Source organism: Megalobrama amblycephala, linkage group LG1 (assembly GCF_018812025.1).
Source record: "Megalobrama amblycephala isolate DHTTF-2021 linkage group LG1, ASM1881202v1, whole genome shotgun sequence".
Taxonomy (NCBI): Eukaryota; Metazoa; Chordata; class Actinopteri; order Cypriniformes; family Xenocyprididae; genus Megalobrama; species Megalobrama amblycephala.
In genome coordinates this window covers 7,263,600-7,283,470 of record NC_063044.1, presented here as the reverse complement: position 1 = coordinate 7,283,470, position 19,871 = coordinate 7,263,600, and the positions used below count along the sequence as shown (strand labels likewise).

General features: G+C 39.5%; 1 protein-coding gene across 1 annotated transcript in view; it reads left to right on the top strand.

Annotated features, from left to right (window-relative positions):
• Positions 1-15,744, top strand: part of LOC125250530 (NACHT, LRR and PYD domains-containing protein 3-like) — a 36,568-nt gene extending 20,824 nt beyond the window's left edge. Inside the window, 4 exon segments of the mRNA XM_048163167.1 lie at positions 96-269; positions 761-922; positions 2,348-2,394; positions 15,170-15,744. Coding sequence (XP_048019124.1) covers positions 96-269; positions 761-922; positions 2,348-2,394; positions 15,170-15,744 — 958 coding nt within the window.
• The last annotated feature ends 4,127 nt before the right edge of the window (positions 15,745-19,871 follow it).

Here is a 19,871-nt window from a genome sequence, read left to right as displayed (position 1 = left end):
TGCTTTATTTATTTATTTTCCATTAAGTTAATTGTTTATAAACACACAGCTAAGATTGATTCTGTATGCAATAACATTTTGTTTTAATTGTTCAGATTTTCCATATGTAATCTCACTGCTCAGTGTTGTGAGAGTTTGTCATCAGTTCTACAATCCTCAAACTCCTTCCTGAGAGAGCTGGACCTGAGTAGCAATGATCTACAGGATTCAGGAGTAAAGCTTCTTTCTGATGGACTGAAGAGTCCAAACTGTCAGCTGGAGATACTGATGTAAATAGTTTTAAAATAATTAACAAAATGCTATCACAATAAATGATTGTTACCGAATGTGACATTTGTTCTCAATGTAATGGAAATAGTCAATGGAAATTGATCGGGACCGATACCAAGCTCATGTACTTGTACTCGTACTCGTACTCATACAAATATGGATATGCTTGAATCGTTCGTTGAATCGTTCTTCAGATTCTTGACTTGTTACCATCTGAACAAGCCCAACACGGTTGATTGATCGCCATAGAAAATCAATGATTCAGCGGATGGAATCAAAAGTTGCTATTGTGAATGGTGCACAATCCATTGTTGTACATGTTTAGAAAAGTGACTGAATACTTTGGTACATTTCCACAAACACTTTTGTTACATTTATGACTGAATCTACAGAAAATAACAGCATACAAACTGCACAGGTCAGTGTGTGATAGTGACTGATCTGATTGTCAAACTAATGTCATGTGGACTGTTGCTGTGTGTGTCTGTAGGTTGTCTGGCTGTATGGTGACAGAGGAAGGCTGTGGTTATGTATCTTCAGCTCTGAGTTTGAACCCCTCATACCTGAGAGAGCTGGACCTGAGCTACAATCACCCAGGAGATTCATTCATTGATAAATTCAACCATCAAAACTGCACACTTGATAAACTTAAGTATGTTGAGCAGGAAGAGTTTGACTTTATTTCTTTCATACATTTACAAAAGTTTTTACTGAGAATAAACTGAGGTTTAGCTGCAGTTATACTACAGGGCTGTTGAATGCTTGATTATGATTGTTTGACAAACTTTATAAGGTGCTCAAATATTGTCAAGTACATGCAGAGCTAAAGTAATTCCAGGCAGGTCTCAACTAAATTAGAAAATGATTTTTTCCCGCTCCATGTCCAATACAAAGGAACACAAATGCAGTACAGACACACACTAACACAAACACATTCAAACATACACATGCACAGGAATGTGTTAGTGCTGCCCCACGACTTCATCAGTCAAATAGTTTCAGAATTTATGTAGTATGCCTGAAAAAGGGACTTTAGTAAGTGATGTTCGATATCTAGCTTTCCTCAAGGGGTGTTGGTAAAAACACAGGATCCAATCAGCTTCATCCAAAGGATGTTTATTTGTTTCTAACACAATGGTAACTTTAATCCATGCTGTACACAACACAGCTATACAAGGGTTATACAGAATTAAAGGGTTAGTTCCCCCTTTTGATGCCAAATCAGCCCTGACGTGTCGAGGCATGGACTCCACTAGACCCTTGAAGGTGTGTGTAATGCAGTTCATTTATGTGGGAAGAATGAGGCAGGAACTGGTGAACATTCAACACACTTTAATACAACATATACAAATTCAAAACAAAAGTAAAATAGCGGCCGTCCCTCACGGATGACTGCCACACATTAACACAATAAAAACATAACAGAAATCCAGGCCTGGTCCTCTCTCATCCTTCACTGTTGTCACTCCTCCCTTTATGCTTCCGGAGCTCCTCCATGAGAAATACGAGACCAGTGCAGTGCGCAGGTGACACTCCTTAGCAATCACGCCACCGGCCTTGCGCCATTCCCTCACAGCTCTCACTCTGCCCTGCTTGTCACATAACCCCATCATCATTTCATCTTTACGTTACTAATTTGCATACCAACTGTTAAATAAATATTATTCAAACGTTTTCTTGACTCCCGAGTCTTTCTGGTAGAAATGATTTCCTACACCTGTGGACCGTGTATAAGTTTGGGATAAGAGGCCTTGTTGCCATATCTGGGTGGCGGAATTTATGCGGCGTTTTGTTTTGCTCCTGACTCATTTTCCTTCCACAATTATGTTTATGTTCTTTTTGTAATACAACGCCTATTGGAATAGCTGTGTCCGTAACAGACTCGGTTGGTAATGTACTTAGCCTTACAATTTTCAAAAATTAATATTGTTTTGTGTGTGTGTGTGTGTGTGTGTGTGTGTGTGTGTGTGAGTGAGTGAGTGAGTGAGAGAGTGAGAGAGAGAGAGAGAGAGAGAGAGAGAGAGTGAGAGAGTGTGTGAGTGTGTTTACTGACTAACTATCATTGTGTGTTTTCTAGTGTGGATCATGGGGGAGAGTTCAGGATAACAGCAGGACTACACAAATGTAGGTCTACTCGCACTCACACTCTCTCTCTCTCTCTCTCTCACACACACACACACACACACACACACACACAGTATCTGTCAAATGATGCTGTTTAATAATAAATAATAACTATAATACTTTTAGATCACCATTATTAGAATAATCGCTAAGACAGTAAAATACTACTACTATAAATGAAAAATGTATATTTTATAAAGAGTATATTAATTTACAAAAGGATGTTACAATACTGTTGTATTGTCAGACACCTGCAGTTTTAGTGAAAACAGGTTTATAACTGCATCTTATTACAAATCAGGTGAAATACTGTAATCAACTGACCACAAAAATGTTGGATATAATGTGACTGTGAAAACAGTATAACTGGTGCTCCCTGCGTTCCCAAATGCACATTAAACTCAAGGCACATGCAGAGATGGAGTTCACTGCATTCATTCCCTGTGAACTGAGATGTGGAAAACAAGCTGAAGGAGTGAGCAAAGTGTGTTCTTCACTCTGAAACATGCAGCGCAACAGACTACAGACTTACTTATCGTCTTTTGTGATTTGATAAGGGCACAAAGCCATATCGTGCTTTTTATTTTAGTTTGTTTGAGAGATGCTTTACCAAAGCAATGACACAAAACACAAAGACAAAGATTAATCTTATTATGAGACAAGTAAAATATTTTGGGTTCAAACTGTGTTTCTTTAAAATCTGTGTACACCTGGTCACTTCATGCGTTTTCTCTGATGGGATAGCTATCCGATCGTGAAAAGACCAGGTGTAAATGCCCTCTGAAATGCATTCACTCAGATCACTTCAGGAGGAAGTCTAAATGCATCTGGTTATTGAAACCACACATGTAAATCTTACTCCTACCAAAAATACTAAAAAATAAACATGAGAGTGTTATACAGTACCAGTCAAAAGTTTATGAACAGTAAGATTTTTTAATGTTTTAAAAGAAGTCTCTTCTGCTCACCAAGGCTTCATGTATTTGATCCAAAAACACAGCAAAAACTGTAATATTGTGAAATATTAGTACAATTTAAAATAGCTGTTTTCTATTTAAATATATTCAAAAAAGTAATTTATTCCTTTGATCAAAGCTGAATTTTTAGCATCATTACTCCTGTCTTCAGTGTCACATGATCCTTCAGATATCATTCTAATATGATGATTTGCTGTTCAAGAAACATTTATGATTATTGTGAGTTTTTTTGTTTGTTAGTTTTTTTTTTAAGAAATTAATACTTTTATTCAGCAAGGATGATCCAAATGAAGCAGCACATAAACTTGACTGCATTAACACTGATTGATCACTGTCAACTGAAAACATCAAATTAAAACTATTTCACAATACAGGGTTTTTCCTGGGTCTAAAATGGTCTTCGGTAGTGGTGGACAAAAGCCCTATTCGGACGGGACTAGTTTTCCAAACGACGTTTGAGTAACAATTTTTATCAAACTACGTCTGTGATTTTATGTACGGATTCGAATGGGACTAACATCTCCGTGTTTATTACCGAGGTAGGAGTGTCTGTGTTTTACATGTGGGCATTTCAGAAGATCACGTGTTCAGAATGCACTTTGAAATATAAAGTAAAACGTCCCAACACATTTAGTGTTTTGTAAACATTTTATAAAAATTGTAGTGTGAAAAAACTAAACATACATTTATCATCATGATTTAATAGAACTGGGTTCTTATAATAAACCCACTGGAATAAAAAGTTTTAACTTATATAATTTACACGTTATGTAATTAAGTGCAGAAATGAAAGTAATCTTACCTGAAACTGATATTACAGTAGCCAGTCTTAACAGTTTACGTGATTTGGCTCTTCTTGTTGATTTTTTTATTTTTTTTTTATTTCTTCGCAGTGTACCAAACACATCTACATCCATTATCGGTGCGCAAAAAGCAGAAACTTGAATACCGCGCGCAATAGTGAGAGATTGTACGGTAGTTCACGTTGACCAAAACACACAAGAAAAAGCGTTTTGGAAAAAACATTTTCGGAAATCACAGACATTTGCATTCGGACGGGATTAGATTTCTCTGAGGACCGCCGAGTTTGACGAAAAAACAGTAGGTAATTTGCTCTGTAATTTTTACAGAGGTCGTGTGAGAAAAAGACAGACATGGCAGATTCGGATGGGATTAAAATCTCAAAGTACATCTGTGAAACAGAAATTTCTCTAATGTCCCCCTGTGAAACTAGTCCCGTCCGAATAGGGCTATACACTGTCATCCACAGTACAAAATACCGTACCCATGTGAACTGTGAGTTCAGTACTGAAAGTAAATCCACAATAAATGTTTGAAATATCAACATATCCTATTCATGAATTAAAGAATGAACACTGTCAGGACAGATAATAAAACTCATTTATATTTAAAATCTGTACATTTAAAAGTAAAACGCCACTGAGTGACCAGTTTGAAAAGTTAGTAATGAAATGAACAAAGTAATACATTACATAGCAAAAGTAGGAGATCTATTATTTTTTACATATACACCCCAATACTTAATGAAGAGATTATTTTGTTCCTTCCGTTGCTATGGTTATCACGGTCAATTGGATTTAATTGCACATTTAAATACATTTGTCACTACATTTGAAACTAATATATTAAAAAAAATATATATATTTTAAATATTTATTATATACTGTAGGCCTACAGAAAGCAAAGATCGATATTAGTCAACACGAGAAACATAATGCTGCACTTTTGCAAAAACATAATTATATAAAACTTAATTATTAACAGTTATAATAAATGAAGGTGTCTGTCTACAGTGTGCTATGTATCTCTTATTTGCATTGTGTTTATACTTGGTAACACTTTACAATAAGGTTCATTAGTTAAACATTAGTTAACGTATTAACTAACATGAACTTAATGATTCATGTTAGTAAATACATTAATAAGTCTTAAGATTAAGTCAATGAATCATTTAACCGATTTGTTCAAAACGGCTAATTCATTTAGGAACGAAGCAAATGACTGTTTTTTATGAATGGCTTAGTGAGTCAGTGACTCGCCCAATTTGTTCAAAAACAGATCCATTTAGAAACATAAACAAAAACAGTGCCCTTGCTCGTGCCACAAACTATCAGGAGCATTTTTGCCAGCATATCTTGAAATTCCCAACCCTGACTGGAGAGCAGTATGTATATTAAAACATATAATACATTTATAATGTTAAAATCATGATTGATAAGAACCGAGTGCAAAGCCGCCATAGCCCCATATAATAAGAGCCCCAAGTATAAAAGGAACGCCTGGAGAAGCAGTCAGCATCTTCTCGTCTTTCGGGTCTGTTCTGTCTGATCGCGACTATGTCGACTCCGGTAAGGGATTCTATTATATGCCTTACAAACGTTCAAGAGAGTGTGTTCATCCGTGTCCCAGGGTTTGACACTTGATATACACATTTCTGGGCGTTTTCTGTCTGGAGAGGAGTGCGCATAGACAGTGCTTGAGGGCGCTGTCTGTGTGTTTGTCTGTTGTTTACTGTGAGCGTCTTCCTATCAGGACGCTCCGTTCTCCTTCGGCACTCTTCTCGAGGGAAGAGGTGTCCGCATCTGCGCCTGGTGATTCTGGCCCGTTTTGTGCTGAGGCAAAACAGCGGCTGCAATCATAGGGCTCGCAGGTGAGCTCGTTGGGAAGTTTGAGAGAGTTGAATTCTCTCTCAACTCCCCTGGGGCTGATGAGAATGAGTTGTTGGATGACGTATATATATATGAAGAGTTTGGTTCCAAAACGCAATAACTCCATTTTGATTAATTTGAGTAAAAGGGTGTTTTCTTTACAAAGAAAGTGGCAAGATGAAAACCACTATTTTCTGTTTCAAACTTCCACATAGCATCTTTTGGTTATAAAAAAATTTAAAATTCAAATCTACAATTTGATTTTAAAAAGTTTATTATAAAAACGTATTATTTTTTTCCCAAAATGCAATAAATCCATGACACTTTTTTTTCAAAATGCAATTAATCCATCAATTTGGAAAAAAGTTATTTTTCAAATTGAAAATACACAACAAAGTAAGTTGATTCATATACATGACAGAGTCTAAACTTTGCCAATATTTATCTTATATACAGGCATTTTACTAAAAATACATTCAGCCGTCGCTCCCAAAATGAATCTTGTTAATGTTATAAATTATTTGTCATTACTGATTAAAGAGTATCTGGCGCCACCGCATGGTTAAATAAACACATTTGCTGAGTACATTGGTATTAAAAACGGCTTTTAAAAAAGCCTCCAACGTTTACAGTGGGTGGAATGGAGCGCTGTGATTGGTTGAGCGGATATATCGCGTTCTGCAGAGAAGGGAGACTGGCGTTTGTCGCGTTTTGGAAAGAAAGGGAGAAAACATGACAGAATAACACAACAGATATCGCATTTTGCGCAAAATTAATAAATTACTTTTCAATACCGAGCAGATACAATACTGATTTGGGTGGAAACTCAATTTTTTGAAAATGGCGTTTATCGCGTTTTGGAACCAAACTCTTCATATATATGTGTGTGTGTGTGTGGGTGTGTATATATATATATATATATATATATATATATATATATATATATATATATATATATATATATATGTATTATATATGTATTTGTATGCATGTATATATATTTTATATCATGCTCAGATACTTCTTCTGGTCAGACTGATGGCTGGGCCCATAGTGATTTATTTCTGTCAGCCCGCTTTTTCGGTTTGATAGTGAGAGGATCTTTTAGACTTAAAAGAACCCTAGATTCTATCCTTTTTTCATGTAGAAAAAAAAGTATTAGGAATCTTCGGTCTTTGAGTCACAGGAAGATGAGATGGGTCTATATTTTATGTTTTTAAAATGAGACCTTGTTTTCCTGTATAGTTTTTCTGAGCATATAGTTAATCAGGAGGTTGGTCCATCTCGAACTGAGGCTCTGAGACAGGGCCAGAGGTCCAGTATGGCCGCTCGGGTGCCTCCTCCTTTCGGAGCAAGGCACAGAGACGGCTGGACTCGAGGAGGAAGAAGCAGCTTTTGGAGGAGGTGATCGATCACGTACACCAGTTGCGTCTAATAGATTCCCTCTCATTGCAAGGATGACTTTGCATTTGCCCTCGCCCCTTCTTCCTCCACCTCCTGAGTTTTTGGTTTCATTTTACATGCTCAGGTGCTTCTTTAACAGTCAGGCTGACGGCTGGGCCTTTGATAATATTTTTCTAAGGCCGCCTTCTGGCTTGATAGTGAAAAGTGCTTTTAGGCTTAAAAGAACTTTTGATTTCATCCTTCTTCATGCAAGAAAATAAGGAGGAGAAATCTTCGTTCTACGAGCCGCAGGAAGGTAAGTTGGGTTTATGTTTTTATGCTTAAAAAAAGTTAGACCTTGTTTTTACTGTATAGCTTTCCTGAGCATGTAGTCAGTAAAGTTAGAAGGGGTTCTTTTGGGCAAAATAACTGAATCATTAGGTTGGCTAGTTTTCACATGCAGGATGTATTATGGCCGCTATTTTGTAGCCTCCTATGTTAGAGTAGCTTCTCAGATAATACTTTAGTTTGGTTTGAGTTAGCACTCGTCACTTCAGTTATTTGTGTGCAGGTCGGCTTTAATCAGCCGCCTGACACTATTGGCTTGTAGTGCTTCATTTTCTCCTCATATCTGAGAGGATTTAAAGTTAAGCCCAGGCTTTGCTTGGCCCAGTAGGCCATAGCTAGCGGCTAGGCTAGAGCTAGGTTAGGTGTCTGTCTATTACATCACCCTTATTATTACTATCCCTTGTAAGGTTGTATAGTTCCTAGTTCTGGCCTCCTCCTGAGGGAGTTGTTAGGCCGTATTTCCCCTCCGCTATTAAGTAGGTGCTATGGCTGGGGTTAACAGCTAAGGTTATAGGCTGTTATTAGCCTTCCTGGTGCTGTTTTTTCCCAGGTGGTAGGCCCTTATCTTTGAGGAGATAAGTTATGTAGTGTTGCTAGGTCCCACTTTCTAGAACTTTGTCATGCTTTATAATGTCTTCCTGTGAGCCCTTTGAATTATATTCAAGTTTGAGCTACGGTGCTAATTTTTTAGCCTCCGTTCTCAAGGGTTCAGCACAGATCTACAGATCTGTCTGGTGTTTCTATGATAGCAGGCTGTGATTAGCCTCTATCTAAGAATGTGGTGTTCTGTTGTTCTGTTTCAATGAGTGCATCACCTGTTGGATTGCACACTCATATTGAATGTAGAGAGTCTTAGAATTAAAGATGATCTCTGTTAGCTCCCAGTTGATCATGACCACAGCAACTGTTTTACATATACTGTAAAGATTGTTGGCTCTTTATTATTAGCCTCCTTCTAAGTACAGCTTGTATCTCGGGCGCTGTTGGTATATGATCGCGAGTTTGCTCATGTATCTTAGCACTGCCTCAGGCTTGTGCTCATGTTTGTTTGAGGTGGTAGGCCTTGTAGGCCTCCCTTAGACCATGTTAGCATATTTATTGTACCATGTAATTTTTGGTACATTGCCTGTTGAAATGTGTAGGCTTAGCTCAGGTTGTTGCAGCTAGTTACCCAAAATTATTTTGTTGGGTCTAGAGCTGTTTCCCTTTGAGCTTGGTCCCCATTATGACCACTTGCCTCTCGTAGAGTATTGTAGAGTGTGTACTCCTCTTGCTTTAAGAGTAAAAGGTGTTTTACTGAGTACATGGTCATGATGTCCACTAGCTGACGCCACGTGTTGAAGTTGAAGGCCCCGCTAAGGCCTCCTTTCAAATTACATGTTGGCACAGTTCTGTGTGGTTACCATCATTGCCATCGACCACGCCCACCTCTGTAAGAGTAGGCCCTAGGTCAGGCCTCTCGTAGAGTACTGTGGCGGAGTGTGCACTCTTCTTGTTTAAGAGTTAAGGTGTTTTTTACAGAGTGCTTGGCCTGCTGGCTGGTTTAGTCATGAAGTTATCATTGGCTGATGCCATGTGCTTTTGGAGTCGAAGGCCCCACCAGGGCCTCCTTTCAGTTTGCATATTGGCAAAGTTTTTGTGTTGGTTTCTATGTAACTTATCATCATGGATGGGTCGTGATTGCCACTAGCTGACGCCACATGTGTACAAGTCGTAGGCCTTATAGGCCTCCTGTGTATCATGCTGGAGTTCGGCTGTGTACTCCTGTCGCTTTTAGAGTAAAGGGTGCTTTTACTGAGTACAGTTTCTGAGTGGCTTGCCTCTCAGGGTGAGTTCTTGTGTTAAACTGCTCTGTTGTTCGGTTTTTATGCATTTACTTCCTTGAGCATGGTCTCCTTTAGCTCTAGTTGAGCTAAGTAGTTACCTTGATTATAACTTGGTTCTATTTTGCTCCTAGAACTTTAGTGGCCACTAGCTGGCGCCGTGTGTGATGGGTAGGCCCTCTGGGCCTCCTTTGGAACATGCTGGCATGTGTTATGGTATATTTCTTTACTAGAGTAAAGGGAATAATATGCTGCTGGTTGGCCAGGGCCCTGGGTGACTTATTAACCTCCTTTGCAGTTCAGTTATTTGTCCCACTTGATAACACTGCCACGAGCTGATGCCACGTTTCTAGCTGAGGTTATAGGCCCCGCGGGGCCTTCCTTAGCGCGTGATTGCGTACGCTGCACTCCTCTTGCTTTACAGAGTAAAAAGGTTCTTTTACTGAGTACACAGCTCGTTGGACTGTTATGTGGGTACTCACAGTTACTAAGTGATGTGGTCGTTCTTGCTCAGAGCAAGCTAGAATTCAGGTGTGCGACCTTGTAGGCTGCCCTTGGAATACCACTGTGTGATTGAGTATTCTGGTGTGTTATGTAGTTCTTTATGCAGAACTTTAGTCATGCTGTAGGCCCCTTCCCGGCCTCCATGATTATGTGCCTACAGTATGGTCTATCTGTTATGTGAGCTTCGTACTTCCCCTTTGGGTTGTTGACGTAATTGTGCTTAGCTCCCTAAGATGATCATTGAAGTCTATGAAGTCTCCCATTGAAATCAGCCCCCAGGCTGGTTTGTGCTCCCCTGTATCAGGGTTCCCTAGCGCACAGCCTCCTCAGTGCATACAGTCAGGCACTGAGTAGATCCTAGGATGAGCGGATTATACTCCCCTCAATATGAGGGTTTATAGCATTCAGTTGAGTTCTGCTCTTCAGGATGCCCATCTCTACGCGTGAGTTTGAGTTGCTTACTGCTCTTTCGCAGTCGCTCTTACTTGCTCTCTTCTCTGAAGGATGCATTGTTGAGATTCTGTATTCAGACAGGGTTGGCCAGACTAAGTCTGTCCTTCGTCAGGCTAGGTCGGCCTCCCTGGTGGCAATGAGGGTTGACTTCGTTCCCCCTAGTGACTGGCTGGGGCTCCTTTGGTTCCCTGGCCACATTCCCTTTAAGGAACCACTTTTCCTCAGAAATGATGGTTCCAGAAGCTCTGAGCAGCCTTGGTAGGCTTTCTGCAGGAAGCCTCTTTTAGGCTTAGCTTGGGCTGTTGGCCGTAGGGAATGCTGTCACTGACAGTCTTGTGTGACCTGAGGGTGAGTTGCTTCTGGCGTTTCTCTTGAAACTGCTGAACGTTTGTCTAGACATATTGACATGCACTATCCTTCAGCATGGCAGCATGGGTATTTCGTTCCCCAATGCGTCATGAACGCAAAGTTGAGTTCCCTTCGAAAGGGAACGTCTCAGGTTACCTATGTAACCATAGTTCCCTGAGAACAGGGAATGAGACTCTGCGTTGCCATGCCATGCTTCGGGCTGTCCGTTGAACAGTCCCTCAAGACGATAGATACTGACTGCTTCTCCAGGCGCTCCTTTTATACTTCTGGGTCTCGCAATATTACGTCATAGGCTGTAGCCGGCCAATAGAGATTGGAGTTGTTGGATAGTTGGCTTTCAGACACCGGGTCACGTGTGACGTTCCCCAATGCGTCATGAACGCAGGGTCTCGTTCCTTGTTCTCAGGGAAGTATGGTTACATACGTAACCGGAGACATTTTTGCTCATTTCATAGTTTTCACCCATTTGTGTTTCATATCGTCGAGATTTATGTAATTTTGTGCTATCCCTCAGCTCACCTGTTATTAATCAAACACAAGGAGTGACTGACTACTTTCCCATACACCTGAGACCCTGGACGAGCTGTCGCAATCTTTCATCCCTGACCACATTCCTGTCAACACTCCCGTTTTTGCTAGGAGTCTCCCGTATTTCACACCCATCTCCCACCCCCTCCCCTTTTGCTGTTTTTCCCAGGAAATTCCCATAATCTGTATGGCTCAGACCTTGTTATAGGAAGAATAATCAAATATATTATTCCAAGTTTGTCCAGATGTCAGATCTTGTATGAAACACATTCTACTCGACACATCATACAAATTCAAACCCATTTGTGACCTCAACCTGGAAACCTAAAGCCCCGTTGAGCTGTTGATATCTGCACAGTCGAAGCGAGAAGTTGAATCAAGGAACGAAAATCATTTTCAAATAGTGTTTTCATATTTGTCTTACAAATCGCCTAATTTGAACCTTTTAATAATATAATGATGTACTAACTGTTGCTCCTGTTTACAGCATTAGTTGAGAGATATTTTCTCTTTAAGGAAATTTGCCATGTACTTAACCTTATAGGCCTCAAATAATCAACCACAGTTTAGTTTGTACACGTCACCTTTTTAACCTCTTTTGAGTTTGCAGGTAGGCCTATGTAGTTAGTTTGAAGGAAAATAATTTTCAAATTTCCAAAGTTCAGCCGCTGCTGTGACACTGTACAAACGTTTCCAGTGTGAATACTCGCACATCTCTGCAGCTGCAGTTCACGCTCACGCGCCGCTGATGCTTGAAGCCGGCCTCAGGGTTTTGTGGGATATAGGGACACGTTGCCAAAATTTGGTGGGATCTTCTGGGAATTAGTCAATGACATCTGAATTACAAGGACATGACCCCTGTCCTCATAAACCCAAATGTCCCGTAATGCTGGTGCATATTCAACTGTCCTTCAGTCCTCGTAAACCACAAAAACCAACACACACACACACACACACATATATTACATGTCATAGCAGCTCCTATAGCTGCTGATGGCTTTGATATACAATGCACGCTTTACACACACCCAAGTCCTCTTGTAGTCGATCTTAACTTTTTGACTACTTTATTGAACATAATGCAAACATGGTTACATACTTTGATGATGATAGTGGACATCCAACGTGTGGCTTACATTGTTTGTGTGTGGTAAAAAACTCTACGCGTTCCCCTCCACCTAGCCAACTAACTCCACGTGTAAGAAACACCTGTTTAAAAACCCTCTGTGCACACACTGCCCCCACCTGGTGACAGTCCGAAATACATCCACAACACTGGCTCCTACATTACATCTGGGCCCGTTTCAATAAGGAGGTTCAACCAACTCTGAGTTAAAACTTGAACTCTGAGTTGACTAAGTTTTCTGTTTCAGAACAGCTGAATTGAGTTAGTTCAATCGACTGAGTAGGTTGACTCTGAGTTAAGCGCGTGCACCACAACTATGAAAAGCCATCATCAATGGAGCTCCGATATTACGATTCACCATGGCAACAGCACGTGACAAAATGACGTCCGCGTACTTCTGAGTCAATGCAAGTTTAATTCTTATAACAGTTATAATATCAAAGATGAAAACTGGCAGAACGGTAAGTTATTGAACTAATATTCATTTTCATGGTATCCCACATGCAAAAAAAGAAGAAAAAAAAAATAATTTAACAGGGTGCAATAATAAGAGTGTAAATGATTTTATCATTAATAAACACTCGTTATGCAAATTACTTCCACTTTTAGAACATTTTCTTAATTTTTATTGAAAATAAATGCCTTTCTTGATGTGATATGTGATGGGAAAAGGGAGAATAGCGAGCTCGGCAGAAGGCAGATTCAAACCCAGTCAATCACATCACAAGTTAATTCTCCGCACTCAACACGCTACTGCTTACACCACTGCAGCCAAACAAGAGCGTATGTTAATTTTAACCTGATCTGACATTGGTTGGTGGAGCTACTGTAAATTTGCACTTAGTAATAGGCACTCCGAATAATCTTGTTTTCCGTTTGCATTAATATTATTTCTTATTAACACACTGGCAGATATTGATAATTTTACTTAAGTAAAATGCACTTAATTTAGATCCCCCAGGAAACAAGACTAAATATCTTATATCATTTTCTTATATAGAAAATCCATCTTGATTTAAGTACTTTTAGATATTTGTACTTGAAATAGGACAAAAAATACTCAGTAAGAAAAGCATTTTTGTAGGGTGAATGAATGAATTAACTATTTAAACATCACTTGCACTTTAAAAAGGGGGAGGAGACCGAAAGAAACTCTGGGTTTACCGAAGAAAACCTGCTCCTGACCAGGTTAGGTTCACAGAGTAAGTCACCATGGTAACTGACTCTGAGTATAAGTTACCTCTCTTTCAGAAACAGGCTTGACTTAACCTGCTTTCTCGGGTTTGACATACCTCCCATTCTGAAACCGAAAACCCAGAGTTTCCCTCATTTCAGGGTTAACATACTCAGAGTTTTCACTTAACCTCCTTTCTGAAACGGGCCCCAGATCCTAACTTTAGATCCTATCTTATCTGTTTGGTGGCCATGGCAGTTTCAGTCAGAACCTCAAAAGTGTATTACAGAAGCATTCTAACTCAACAGAAAAACTGTAGGACAACCCCACTGGTGTCATAACTTCAATAGTATTTGAAATTGTAAAAATCATTATTTAATTATTAAAACTAATGCATTATTTAAATAGTTTAGGTTTTTTTGGTTCACTATATTAGTATAAGTATTAATTAAATGTTTTCAATGTTAAATGTTTTAGTATTAGTTGTGTACTTATTTTGTAAAAAAAAATAAAAAATAAAAAATAAAAAATAAATAAATATATATATATATATATATATATATATATATATATATATATATATGTATATAGTTTATAATTTTTCCTCCATTTGAGTTATTATTCCTATCAGGACTTTTATTTTGAAGTAGTTCCACTGGAGATTGGAAGATGAAAAGACAATCGACACAGACAGATGATGATTCATGATCAAAATCATGAGTTTTAAAATGAGTTTTAATCAAGCAGATTCTGTACTCAGATGATGTGTAACAGTGTATAACAGTAAAAACATGGAAACCCGGAAAATTCTGTGTTTGGCGGGAAAGAGTCAATGATGAACTATGAAGATCAGAGATAGAAAGACTTTCTGAACACTTTGACACAAAACACTGATGAATAATGTCAGAATAATGAAATACAGTTACAGGCTTTGATCAAACTTCATTAAAGCACACCTGTTTTGATCCTCCATTTTAATCTGGAGCGTTTCTTCACAGCAGCTGCTCTTGGTAACAGACCTGAGAGTCGATCACTGAACTGATGGAGGCTTTAAGATTCACAACTACAGATGAGATTCTGTGAGAGAGGAGAAGATCCTAAATCAAGTTCAGATCTGAGACAAATCCTACATGAACTCGTCAGATCTGAACTCAAGATTCTGGAATAGATCCAGACCAGAGCAAAGCATGCTGGGAACTGCCCAGTTTCAGTTCATTCAACACAAATGATAAAGTGAACTTCAGTTTGACGTGTTTAAGTGGATTTACTCCATTAAATCAGGACAGAATGTGCAGTAATTTTGTGCTTTAACTCATTTTAATGAAGTTCATTTAACAAGCAGCAGAAATCATATTTACAGTGTAGATTAAAAGATGGACAGATTGATGATTCCTGATTGTGATGTGTTTTATCTCCACCAGATTCCCATCGGATCACTCCGGATCTGAACACAGTGAATAAATGCCTCTGTCTGTCTGAGAGGAACACAGTGATTACTAACACTTACCCACCACAGTCGTATCCTGATCATCCAGACAGATTTGATGTGTCTCAGGTGTTGTGTAGAGAGAGTGTGTGTGATCAACGCTGTTACTGGGAGATTGAGTGGAGTGGAAAATGTGTGTTTATATCAGTGTCATATAAGAGCATCAGCAGGAAGGGACGGGGTGATGAGTGTGTGTTTGGAGGTAATGATCAGTCCTGGAGTTTGATCTGCACTCCTGACAGATACTTATTCTGGCACAATAAGATAGACACTGATCTCCCTGTAAAGCCCATCATCAGTAGAACAGGAGTGAATGAGGAGGATCACTATAGAGTGTATGTGGATCACTATAGAATAGGAGTGTATGTGGATCACAGTGCAGGAACTCTGTCCTTCTACAGCGTCTCTGGAGACACAATGATCCACATCCACACAGTCCAGACCACATTCACTCAACCGCTCTATCCTGGGTTTAGGATTAGTTCTGGATCATCAGTGAAACTGTGTTGATAAATCAGAACAGAGAGACTCTACCCATAATGCTTTGAGCTGATGATGAATCAGAACAGAGACTCTACCCATAATGCTTTGAGCTGATGATGTATCAGAACAGTGAGACTCTACCCATAATGCTTTGAGCTGATGATGAATAAGAACAGACTCTACCCATAATGCTTTGAGCTGATGATGAATCAGAACAGAGAGACTCTACCCATAATGCTTTGAGCTGATGATGAATCAGAACAGAGAGACTCTACCCATAATGCTTTGAGCTGATGATGAATCAGAACAGAGAGACTCTACCCATAATGCTTTGAGCTGATGATAAATCAGAACAGAGAGACTCTACCCATAATGCTTTGAGCTGAGGATGAATCAGAACAGAGAGACTCTACCCATAATGCTTTGAGCTGATGATGAATCAGAACAGTGAGACTCTACCCATAATGCTTTGAGCTGATGATGAATCAGAACAGAGAGACTCTACCCATAATGCTTTGAGCTGATGATGAATCAGAACAGACTCTACCCATAATGCTTTGAGCTGATGATGAATCAGAACAGAGAGACTCTACCCATAATGCTTTGAGCTGATGATGAATCAGAACAGACTCTACCCATAATGCTTTGAGCTGATGATGAATCAGAACAGAGAGACTCTACCCATAATGCTTTGAGCTGATGATAAATCAGAACAGAGAGACTCTACCCATAATGCTTTGAGCTGATGATGAATCAGAACAGAGACTCTACCCATAATGCTTTGAGCTGATGATGAATCAGAACAGTGAGACTCTACCCATAATGCTTTGAGCTGATGATGAATCAGAACAGAGAGACTCTACCCATAATGCTTTGAGCTGATGATGAATCAGAACAGACTCTACCCATTATGCTTTGAGCTGATGATGAATCAGAACAGAGACTCTACCCATAATGCTTTGAGCTGATGATGAATCAGAACAGAGACTCTACCCATAATGCTTTGAGCTGATGATGAAAAATGAAAAATGCAGAACAGTTAGTTCATGCGTTTATGACCTCAAGGCTAGACTACTGTAACGCTCTACTGGGTGGTTGTTCTGCTCGCTTGATAAATAAACTACAGCTCACAGCTCACTAATAACACATCTCTTAAACCTGGCATACACATAACACATTATCATTTTATATTTTCAAATCCGTTAAAGGATTATTAGGCTGCATAAATTAGGTCAGCCGGAACCGGGAACACTTCCTATAACACCAGATGTACTCGTTACATCAGAAAAAGAATGGCATCTACGCTAATATTAGTCTTTCTGTTTATCCCGAGGTTTACCGTAGTCAACCGGATCTGGGCCGTATCCAGCTGAGACCGAGGACCTGCGCCTTGACACGACCACAACGCAGCCCTGAAGTATCAGCAGAGATCGAGTCGACTAGATCATCCATTGTGAATGCCTCATCGACACGACAGCCAGTGCCACAGTTCCTCAACAGACCGTCCATACCGGTGTGATGAATACGATCCTCAACTGGACACGACCACAACGCAGCCCTGAAGTATCAGCAGAGATCGAGTCAACTGGATCATCCACTGTGAAGGCCTCATCGACACGACAGCCAGTAGCACAGTTCCTCAACAGACCTTCCATACCGGCGTAATGAATACGATCCTCAACTGGATGGAACTGAAATAAATACTTTGATTGTTGCGATCCTATCAGACTTATGATAGCAACCTGATTGTAACAAAGCACTGTTCGCCAGAGGAGAACTGGCCCCCCGACTAAGCCTGGTTTCTCCCAAGGTTTTTTTTTCTCCATTTTAACACCTATTTGCCACTTGTTTGCCACCTGATGGAGTTTGGGTTCCTTGCCGCTGTCGCCTTTGGCTTGCTTAGTTGGGGACACTTGACATTTGATATTCAACAGTATTCTTGACATTTATTCAACAGTGCTTCTGATCTGCCTGCATTGACACTATTATTTAAGAGCTGCTGTGCAGCCAAATTATGTACCAGTTATCAATGTAAAGCTGCTTTGACACAATCTGCATTGTAAAAAGCGCTATATAAATAAAGGTGACTTGACTTGACTTGACATGTATCAGAACAGAGAGACTCTACCCATAATGCTTTGAGCTGATGATGAATCAGAACAGTGAGACTCTACCCATAATGCTTTGAGCTGATGATGAATCAGAACAGAGAGACTCTACCCATAATGCTTTGAGCTGATGATGAATCAGAACAGACTCTACCCATAATGCTTTGAGCTGATGATGAATCAGAACAGAGAGACTCTACCCATAATGCTTTAAGCTGATAATGAATCAGAACAGACTCTACCCATAATGCTTTGAGATGAATCAGAACAGGCTCTACCCATAATGCTTTGATGATAAATCAGAACAGAGACTCTACCCATAATGCTTTAAGCTGAGATGAATCAGAACAGGCTCTACCCATAATGCTTTAAGCTGATGATGAATCAGAACAGACTCTACCCATAATGCTTTGAGCTGATGATAAATCAGAACAGAGACTCTACCCATAATGCTTTGAGCTGATGATGAATCAGAACAGAGAGACTGAGACTCTACCCATAATGCTTTGAGCTGATGATGAATCAGAACAGTGAGACTCTACCCATAATGCTTTGAGCTGATGATGAATCAGAACAGTGAGACTCTACCCATAATGCTTTGAGCTGATGATGAATCAGAACAGTGAGACTCTACCCATAATGCTTTGAACTGATGATGAATCAGAACAGAGAGACTCTACCCATAATGCTTTGAGCTGATGATGAATCAGAACAGAGACTCTACCCATAATGCTTTGAGCTGATGATGATGAACAGTGAGACTACATAATGCTTTGAGCTGATGATGAATCAGAACAGAGACTCCATAATGCTTTGAGTGGAGGACATCCCAGTAAGTGGAGGAGTAACATAAACGAAGAATGTCACATATGGAAAGATTTGTGTTTATTGTAGGAGCTTAGAAATCTTTTTTTGTTTTCAATCCACTATTAGGTTCAGGAATGGGCATAAACCAAAATAACAAACAAAACAGAAACTAACTATTTTTAATAATCTACATTTGCCTAACAAAGAAAAAAAAAAAAAACATCAAACTTCCCTGTCTCCCTATCTGTCCAAAACCAGGAGAAAATTCTAAACAAAAATAGGTGCCCACTCCCCACAAATGTGGCATAACTCTCTTTACAAATTACCTTTTAATACCGACACATTTTAACCAAATAAGACAAACTCCTACTGAATGGTGACGTTTACAGATTACCTTTTAATACCGACATAGAACTAGTAGAAAAAGAAAATAACCAAGAAAGATATGGTGGGAAAAACAGTGGGTCAATATCGTAAGGCATACAACAGGCTGGAGCATTAAAGTCCACTTTACAACAGGCCGGAGGAACGCTGACAACAACGCATTCTCCCGGCAGAACACACACACAGAGCCGCGCCTCCTTTGCATTGCGCAGAAGCTCGTTTTTAAAGGATGCGATGACGAGAGAGGAGCCAATCCACTTTCCCAGATGATTAGAAGCCGGACTGGAGCAATAAAGAAAAAAAAGAAAAGAAAACATAGTACCGTAGAATATTACTCAAAACACCAGGAAACACCACAGAAATAAAAATGCATGGGGATATGACAAAAAATCCACTCTGTTTAGATTTAAGGGCACAGCCTGATGTTTCTGATGTAAGGATGGATGAGATTATGAATATATCTAATTGACTGTAAAGAAAAATCCTCTCATGGGGATATGATAAAAAATCCACTCAAGGTCTCAAAATCCTCTCCCGATGTAAATGTAACTCTCTGCAAATTAGTGCAGCCTCCTCATCTTCAGGATCCTCCATAAAAGGACATGCCATTTTCACTTTGACTGTCTCTGCATGAAGGTCTCTGTATGCGCAATGAATGAATGAGTTATTTAAACACCACTTCCACTTTAAAAAAGAGGGGGAGACCGAAAGAAACTCTGTGTTTACCCAAGAAAACCTGCTCGCGACCAGGTTAGGTTCACAGAATAAGTTATGGTGTTTCTGTTTATACTTATTGAACTTGTATTCATTTAGTTTTTTCTCATATAATTAAGGTTTATTGTGATTTTGTTCTGA